The following is a 9,791-nucleotide window of genomic DNA, read 5'->3' as shown; positions in this document are numbered from 1 at the left end:
CACACACACACACACACACACACACACACACACACACACACACACACACACACACACACACACACACACACACACACACATGCACACACGACACATGCATTCAAGCAATGCAAAAATAATAAATGGAAACATTTCTGTTTAGCTGAATGTCGACAATACACTTATGACCTAGGAATGAAATACAGCACATATTTAGTACACTCTTATCCAATGTATTTATTTCAATAAACAAAAGCATACTACTAGTATAGCAAAGATGCTTGACAGCTTGTCACTAAATCAGCCTAGAACATAAGTTTTAATGTTAACTACAAGTTACCTGGATATGATACTTGTCAAACATTGGCTTTATACCTACAACAAGATTATTGTTAAAATAACTCAATACAGTATCTTTTACCTTGGTTGGATTACTATAGTAGCTGATAACTGTCAACTGTTTCATTTTCGTTCAATGTTTTTGTTCTGGTCAGCAAGTAGGTACAATATACCACAGTCCTCAGTAATTTTACCTTGTTTCCCAAACAAAATGATGGTAGATTATATGGGAAACTACACAACTGTTACCTCTTCCCCTTCTGTCACTGGGTTTCCAAAACAAACCTGGTAAAATTGCTCACTTTTGAGCTGTGTTTTCCCTATAAACACTCCATTATCTTGTAGGTAATATAGTTGCACACTGTATATTTGAAAAGTAAGATATCTCATGTTGTGTGACTATTTTACATATATATGCATATATTTTCATTATGTAATAATTTCATAATTTCCAATATTCAGAAATCTTCATAAAATGTTAACTCCAGCTTAAGTTTAATTAGTACAACTTGCTACAAGATTTCAAACACTGATAAGACATTTAACATCGACATTCAACGTTGACGAAAGACTAATTATGTGAGCAGCGCCCTCTATGTTAAGGACTCGAGTTTCATTCGTTTACATGATCACTCCTCTCAAATCAGGCATTGGTGACACTCGTATCGTGTACATGTTAGGAAAACTGTCTTAGAGGGTGGAGTTTATGATATTAATCAATTCTTTCCATCACTTTTTTATGATGTTGATATTTATAGAGTAACAGCAGTGTTGTTGACCTCCCTGGCAAGCTTTATGGCTTATAGTATGTGATGGTTAGAATGGCATATGAGGTGTTGCAACAACTGATTACAATATATTATCAAGTTTAGACAACATTTACTGTTTATCTAAACCTTATATAAGTCTAATGATACTGAAATAGTAAAACATGCAAGCTATAATTCCTAATATTCAGTATTTGTCCTACCAGAAGATCTATGCATTAAAACACTAAAGCTAAGATTAGAATACAATATCTTTCACAACAGAAATTACACAACTTACTAAACCTTTCTTTTCTAACCTTATCAGGAGATTTCTAGTCAATGTTTTTTTACTACTAATACAGAAAGTTCTCAAGCCATGAATCTCGTAAAAATTTTGACCCAAAGCCATCATAAACTGTATAAAAATAGTATACATGTAACTAGAAATATCCTAATATTCAGTCTTTTATCAACCTCTTTCTGAAATTTGAATTATAATTTTTCAGGATTACAACTAACAACATATAGGCATAATCTATACCAAGATTTTGTTAAGATTATAACCAATAAAGTAGGCATTCCTAAAATACAGTGTTTTGGTCCGAGTGTAGAGCTGTAAACTGGAAATGATAACTGTATTCTTATTTGTATGGATCGAGGTCTTGCAAAGTAGTTTTGCAATGTTTACCCTGTATCCTTAGTTACTGTATCCTTGGTTACAGCATATTTGTATTTCTACTCAAACAAACGGCCATACATGGCTGGTTGTAATATGGCTGCATTTTGGCTGAGTAATGGTTATCATGTATGGTATCCTCGGTTACAGTATCCTTAGTTACAGTACAGTAGAAAACCAAAACCTAGTCAAAGTCACATTTGCAGTATGGCTGCCTTTTGGCTGAGTAATGGTTATCATGGATGGTATCCTCGGTTACAGTATCCTTAGTTACAGTACAGTAGAAAACCAAAACCTAGTCAAAGTCACATTTGCAGTATGGCTGCCTTTTTGGCTGGGTAATGGTTGTCATGGCTGTTTATTTTGGCTGATTTGTCATAGATGGTTGTCAAATTGATAGAGAGCTTATCTGACTCTAACTGAAAGTCTGCCTGTAAGTGGTTGAATTTTGAATGCTTAGTCACTTGGAAAATGGCTGTAAATGCTGCCTTTTTGACTGCACTGGCACTGTATTGAATAGAACTGTGGCTGAAAAAAGTGAGTTATAACACTATAAAGTCTCTCAGCATAAAGAAATGCTTCCTACTTTTCAAGTGCAAAGTTTCTCAGTTCTTCCTTGGTGACAGAATTTTACAAAATGGAGTCACTATGACTCATCACAGTAACAGACTCCTATATGAATTGATAAAGTCTGCATCTATCAAATCTGTACAAACTTCAGCCCAAACAAAAATACATCTTACATTTTCAGTTTAACAGCAATTACTAAAATCCACAACTGAAAGATACAACATGTCATTCTGCCCTATCAGCCAGTACTCAGACTGGTCTGGATGAATGACATGGTGTATCTTACAGTCTATCTAAAATCCACAACAGAAAGATACATGAATCAAACTCAGTCAACATTTTATGGTTTGATAGTGGCTGCTTCTTCAAATGCCTTGATGAAAGCATCGACCTCTACGTGACCTCCAAACATTTGTTTGCCATTCATGAAGTAAGTTGGTGAAGCTGTAGAGAAAAATAACAAAATAAAGCTCACGTAAGAAATCATTATAAACATTATCATGCAAGTCATCTTCCATGGTTGTATAATGTTAAAGTTCATATCATTAATTAAAGTGCTCGTGAAATAATGCTGGTATATTCATTGTTCATAAACTTTTAATTTTGAAAACCCCCTATGTCACCTGTATTTCTCAACTTCAATTACAATGACTTAGCTCTTTTCAGAACTGTTGCATTTCTACTTGTCTATCCCTATAGTAACTTGACCCCTTATGTCACTTTTATTTATACCAGCCTCCACTTCCAGTGATGAGCCCCTTATGTCATTTGTCATTCTCCTTGTCTTGAGAAAAGACCCCTTATGTCATTTACAATTTAGTCAATGTATCATTGAAACTATTGGACAATAACATCCAAAATATACATTAGTGCTGTATTGAATGTTAGAGATCACCATTATACTAGTGAATCAGTTTATGTTTTTATACTGGTACCATCTATATTATCAAATATCATACCACTAGTAGTAGTACATGAATTATGTATTTATACATGCAGTATGGATGATAGACACTGACAGACATAAGGGACAATCGCATAATGTCACACAAGCTACATAAACGAACTTCATTCATTTAGGACAAACCCCCTCTCCCCTCCAACTACACAAATGTTCACAAGTACAACATTGACACATTTATATATGATGTAAACTATGATGACAATTGTAACGGTCACACCACTATGATAAATGTAATGTAAAAACATGATGGTAAACACATTAATATACTACCAGAAACCCAGCAGTGTAAAAATCACATGAAAAAATAAATTTTAATCAACTCATCAACAGCTCAGCAGTAAATACAGAACCTGTTATCATTGAAGGTGGGAAAGTTCTTGAAATTTGGTTAGAAGTGTGAAAATGAAGTTCAGTAATCACACTGACACCAGACCCTTCCCTGCCCCCCCCCCACCCTGAACGTAGTTCATTTACTGACCTTGTGTGACATTGTGTTATCACACCATATCAATGGTTTAAATTTGATAAACAAGATAGACAAACTTGGAAACAAAAGAACATGCATTGTATATCACATAGAAATCTTTTAATTTAGTTTTCCCTTTCATAAAATATCATGTCCATCATTCAAATGGCCTGAGCGGAATGGGCCAATATGTTAATGTAACTCCACTTGTATGTTTAGACAATTAGGATAAATGCACTCATCAAATGCCTCAAACTACACATACAATAAAGTACTTACATTTTACTCCTTTGTTACGCCATTCTTGAGCAATGTCTCTCACTTCCTGTAATTTTGCCGAGTCATTCAGTAAGGCTTCAGCCTTAGATCTATCCAAACCAACCTTCTCAATACACTGCAGTAAGAAATCTGTCTGCAGCAGACCATCAGGAGGACCATCGGTGAAGTAGGCCTGCCAAAATATAAGGCTTATTTAATATCTATACACTGCAGTAAGAAATCTGTCTGCAGCAGGACATTTTAATATCTATACACTGCAGTAAGAAATCTGTCTGCAGCAGGACATTTTAATATCTATACACTGCAGTAAGAAATCTGTCTGCAGCAGGACATTTTAATATCTATACACTGCAGTAAGAAATCTGTCTGCAGCAGGACATTTCAACATCTATACACTGCAGTAAGAAATCTGTCTGCAGCAGGACATTTCAACATCTATACACTACAGTAAGTAATCTGTCTGCAGCAGGACATTTCAACATCTATACACTGCAGTAAGTAATCTGTCTGCAGCAGGATATTTCAACATCTATACACTACAGTACTTCATCAGTTAATCATTTCACAGCATGTATTGATAACCACCTCAGAACAGTAAGGGGTCATTAAAAGCCTCAATGGCTTCCTACCCCATGTAAATTCACGGTAAATTCAGTAAATCTATACACTGCAGTAAGAAATCTGTCTGCAGCAGGACATTTCAACAGCTCTACACTGCAGTAAGAAATCTGTCTGCAGCAGGATATTTCAATATCTATACACTGCAGTAAGAAATCTGTCTGCAGCAGGACATTTTAATATCTAGACACTGCAGTAAGAAATCTGTCTGCAGCAGGATATTTCAACATCTATACACTGCAGTAAGAAATCTGTCTGCTGCAGGCCATTTCAATATCTATACACTGCAGTAAGAAATCTGTCTGCAGCAGGATATTTCAATATCTATACACTGCAGTAAGAAATCTGTCTGCAGCAGGATATTTCAACATCTATACACTGCAGTAAGAAATCTGTCTGCAGCAGGACATTTTAATATCTAGACACTGCAGTAAGAAATCTGTCTGCAGCTGGACATTTTAATATCTAGACACTGCAGTAAGAAATCTGTCTGCAGCAGGATATTTCAACATCTATACACTGCAGTAAGAAATCTGTCTGCAGCAGGACATTTTAATATCTAGACACTGCAGTAAGAAATCTGTCTGCAGCAGGATATTTCAACATCTATACACTGCAGTAAGAAATCTGTCTGCAGCAGGACATTTCAATATCTATACACTGCAGTAAGAAATCTGTCTGCAGCAGAACATTTCAACATCTATACACTGCAGTAAGAAATCTGTCTGCAGCAGGACATTTTAATATCTAGACACTGCAGTAAGAAATCTGTCTGCAGCAGGACATTTCAATATCTAGACACTGCAGTAAGAAATCTGTCTGCAGCAGGACATTTTAATATCTAGACACTGCAGTAAGAAATCTGTCTGCAGCAGGACATTTTAATATCTAGACACTGCAGTAAAAATTCTGTCTGCAGCAGTTTTAACACTAGGGTACTGCCCAGTGGCCACCATTCAACAAATTTACGAATTCATTTGGCCCACTATTAATAAAATTGAGATCCATACACTTTTATGCCAAAATGATACATGAATTTTAAATGATTCTTAACATAAGTCTAAATTTAAACCCTGCTAATCATAGACAGCTGGTATGCTGGTTTGTAAAACATGCAGTACAATTTATTGCATAACTGTATCCTACTAGTCTGGGTATAAAACACTCTATGACTATTAATTTGAAATAGTTCTCTGATACTTTTCTTGTTACAATTACAAGTAACCTAAGGGGTATTGTCAGTTTGATTGGAAGACATGACTTGACAAATTACAAGTAACCTAAGGGGCAATATCAGTTTCATTGAAAGACATGACTTGACAAATTATAAGTAAACTAAGGGGCATTGTCAGTTCGATTGGAAGACATGACTTGACAAATTAAAAGTAAACTAAGGGGCATTGTCAGTCTGATCAGAAGACGTGACTTGACAAATTACAAGTAACCTATGGGGCATTGTCTGTTTGATGGGAAGACATGACTTGGCAAATTACAAGTATTTTCCAGCACCAGCCTCCCTAGCATACCTTAAACATGTATTCCTGGAGCTCATCTTGTTTTTTACCACCACCAGCCTCCCTAGCATACTCCATTAAAACATGTCCCTTGGTTGGGTTTGGTAGGATATCAGACTTTCCAGTAAAATCAATACCAACTGAATCTCCAATGTCCTTCAGTCTTTGTGGCACTCTGGAACAAAATAAGGAAAAGAATGTTACTCTGTTTCTGTCTAAAATGTTAAGTGTGTGTGTGTGTGTGTGTGTCTGTGTATGTATGTGTGTGTGTCCCTGTGTGTGTGTCTGTGTGTGTCTCTTGTCTGTGTTTGTCTACATTGGGATTACTATATATACATGCATGCATTTGTAAACTATGTATACTTATATTAAAATGTATGGTGTGCATATACTAATACACGTATGGTTAGGTGGGTGGTTTGTATAAGTGTGTCTGTGAGTGTGTGTCTGTATGTCTGTATGTATGTATGTATGTATGTATGTATGTATGTATGTATGTATGTATGTATGTATGTATGTATGTATGTATGTATGTATGTGTGTGTGTGTGTATGTATGTATGTATGTATGTATGTATGTATGTGTGTGTGTGTGTGTGTGTGTGTGTTTGGAGAGAGTACAGATTTATTCATATGTTAGTCTTGATATCACTTTAATATTCAAAACATTCTGAAAGGTCAACTGTCAAAGTTCAAAGTTCATCTACTAACCTTGGTGACCCAGGGGCTGGTGCAGGCTTTGGAAATCCCTCATCTGGTGTATCAGGCTTGATATAGTAAGGCTCCCAATACCAGCTAAACTCATACTTGTCTGTAAAAAATCAACACAAATATTATGGTTTTCTATCCCTCCTAGATATTTACCAAAACTACACTAACTTACAACAAAAAATGTGCATTTGTAAAATTTTGAATTTAAATCCTGTTGTACAGAAAATTAATGAAAAATGGAAAAGGGATTCTAAAAGTGCACTCTAGTACTGAGCAAATATAGCTAACATATATGGGCATGTTAAGGGAAACAAAACATCTTGTTTCTTGAACACAAACACGTCATGGGCACGTTCGATTTGCACAATCATGGTTGTGATCGATAAATCATGATTATGATCGTGCAAATCAAACACACCCTGGTGAATAATCCCCTGCCAAATGGTGCCCCCTGGTGTCAAAAATATACAATCTTTTGTCGTTCTAATAAACAGAATGACTTGCAAAGTGTTTTTATTCCATTCATTATTCATCATGGAATGAAGGGTGAGGTCATACAGACTACCTTGGTTAAATTTCATTACTTTCTTGCCTTTTTTTTCACATGTGAAAAAAAGTTTTTGCCTAAATAATCAATTTGCCTCCTGCTGGATTCTTTCATTTATTTCTATAAAAAAAAAAAAAAACCACCATAATGTTGTCTTTTATGCACTTTCGTTTGTGACTATGATAGTGAAGTGACACACAGAGTCAGTATACAATAGACAATTCTTATGATCAATTAGAGACTAGACGGAAAATAACGGGTGTGTCAACAGAGATATCCAGGGAGAAAATAGATACTACATGTGTGTTACCAGCTCCAAATAATGCGGGTTCTTATCAATATGTCATTACACACTCAGTTTTGCCCGTTGTATAACAATATGCGGGTGGTGTTGACGATCCGTTGACTGATCATGTTACTGCAGTTACGCTGGGTGTGTTATTCCATGGTACAACGAGAATGCCTTGCCACGATATCATGCACAGACAACGTTGTGACAATATAGCCAGCTGCAATAATTGTAGCGTTTGTTGTGATTTTGAGTGGGGTTTCTTCTATTTTTGTGCTTTTTTTTCGTTCCGATGTTTAACTGTTTGCTTCCAGTTAAACATCGGAACGAAAACAAGCACGAAATCAGAAGAAAAAACCTCAAAGTCACAGCAAACGCCACAATGCAGTACTAACCTTGAGTTTTCGCAATGGCAGCCGTCCTATTTCTCGTCCCGATCCAACACCAAGGTCAGGGAATATCGCCGACTATTTTGATGTCGATTACAGGTTTTGATGCCATTCTGTTGATATATCTGATAAACGTGGCTGCAAACAGTTTGGATGTGATGAACGAAGTCCTGCACACAAATGATAAGTAATGGAAAATTGCGCTGGTGCCTAATAAAGACCCCTCAAGTCGGCGAGTAAAATAATGGGGTTACGCTAGGTCAGACCTCTAATACGAGATAGACTGGAGATGTCTCTTTTGGAGATACACGTGTACGACGTGACACACAACGATAGCATGTGACCTTGGGTCTATGAGGGTCTAGGGGCAGGAGGGACTCGTTTTACATCATTTTAGTGATATCTTTTGCTACATTTTACCACAGGCACTCGAATCAATCTGTCTGATTTATTTTTAAATATATAGTAAATAAGAGCTCTTGTTTACTATACATTTTTATAAAAATCATAAAGATTGATTCGAGTGCCTGTGTATTCTATCTTCAAGGCGTGTAGTATCATTAATACAGTGACCATAAAAGGCAGATAAAATGTTTAGGAATATTCATCATTTTATGATAGGTAGCATCACCTCAATAATCCCGAACTTTATTCCTGAGATTTTTCACTTTGCTGCCAAGTCATTGAAAGATTGCTTGTTCTTTTCTCTTTCGTACATGCATATCTGTAAATGATCTCGAAAGGGAGTAAGGCACGGATAAAACGCCTTATCTCATTGAAAATAACTATATCCGGTTTAGAGAAATCTGAAACTTGAAGTAAACCGTGGTATGAGGATACAGTTCATACCAGACTTTGCTGCCAGTGCTCGCCAATCAATAATTTCTGATTTGTCTGAACTGCCCAGTCATCACTTGCACAGGCACTTGCATCAATGTGTATGGAATGTTTTTGACCATTTTAAAAAAAAGTTCATACAGACAAGTGCCTGTGGTCACTTGCATATAATAAATTTTGTTCGACAAGTCAGTTTACATCGATCACGTGCTGTATCCTGTTAGATCTGCTGACTCACTGTTTACTTTTAAATCATTCTGCACTAGCTGCAATGGGATACTTTTTTCATCAAATAACAAAAGATATATTCTTTAAAAGCTAAGTGTAAAATGTGGCTGTGGCATTCATGGCAGAGCTGCAACTGACCCTGAGTAAAAAGTATCCTTATTAAGATAATAGTAAACACTAACAGTGGTGACCTAGCTGACCTGACACTGAATCATTGCCTAATACATCATTACGATACTGTATAGGAACTAGAATAGTGTGGGGTAACAAAATATACTTTGTGGAAAAGTATTATACATGCAATATTTATTGGAGAGAAACCATAAAGCAGACTTTGTCGAACGTCTGTTGTTTGTAATTTTGTCTTTATGGTTGTTCAAGTTTGTTTATTTGGTTTATTGTACACAAACGAATCGCTGAGACCTGAGTCCCTTCACCCTTTGACCTTTCATTAGAGTTGTCGTTGCTGTAGTTGCGACCTACATTCAGTATCGCAGATCGATCATTACTCTAGGTATATCAAGCCATTCTCCTGAGCTAGAGGAATTTTCCCTTCGCCTGGTAAAGGTGGTGGTGGTGGTGGTGGTGGTGGTGGTGGTGGTGGTGGTGGTGGTGGTGGTGGTGGTGGTGGTGGTGG

At 36.4% G+C, this 9,791-nt stretch overlaps 1 protein-coding gene across 1 annotated transcript; it reads right to left on the bottom strand.

Moving 5' to 3' along the window:
- Positions 1-203: 203 nt before the first annotated feature.
- LOC144445730 (uncharacterized) lies at positions 204-8,307 on the bottom strand. Its single transcript, XM_078135372.1, has 5 exons — positions 8,096-8,307; positions 6,865-6,964; positions 6,167-6,329; positions 4,023-4,194; positions 204-2,757 (listed from the first exon to the last, which is right to left on the bottom strand). Exons 3-5 carry the CDS (start codon positions 6,230-6,232, stop codon positions 2,654-2,656), a joined length of 342 nt encoding a protein of 113 aa, XP_077991498.1. The 5' UTR covers positions 6,233-6,329; positions 6,865-6,964; positions 8,096-8,307; the 3' UTR covers positions 204-2,653.
- Positions 8,308-9,791: the final 1,484 nt, after the last annotated feature.

This window comes from Glandiceps talaboti, chromosome 14, assembly GCF_964340395.1.
Source record: "Glandiceps talaboti chromosome 14, keGlaTala1.1, whole genome shotgun sequence".
NCBI lineage: Eukaryota > Metazoa > Hemichordata > Enteropneusta > Spengelidae > Glandiceps > Glandiceps talaboti.
Note: the sequence above shows the minus strand (reverse complement) of the source record. Positions and strands in the feature narration are given on the sequence as shown.

What these genes read in the sequence shown, in the direction of transcription:
- LOC144445730 (XM_078135372.1), bottom strand. Translation starts at nt 6,232, where the DNA reads ATGGAGTATGCTAGGGAGGCTGGTGGTGGTAAAAAACAAGATGAGCTC. An exon ending in TCCAGGAATACATGTTTAAG is followed by an intron (nt 4,195 to 6,166) that starts GTATGCTAGGGA and finishes ATATTTTGGCAG; the next exon opens with GCCTACTTCACCGATGGTCC. An exon ending in GCGTAACAAAGGAGTAAAAT is followed by an intron (nt 2,758 to 4,022) that starts GTAAGTACTTTA and finishes TTTTCTCTACAG; the next exon opens with CTTCACCAACTTACTTCATG.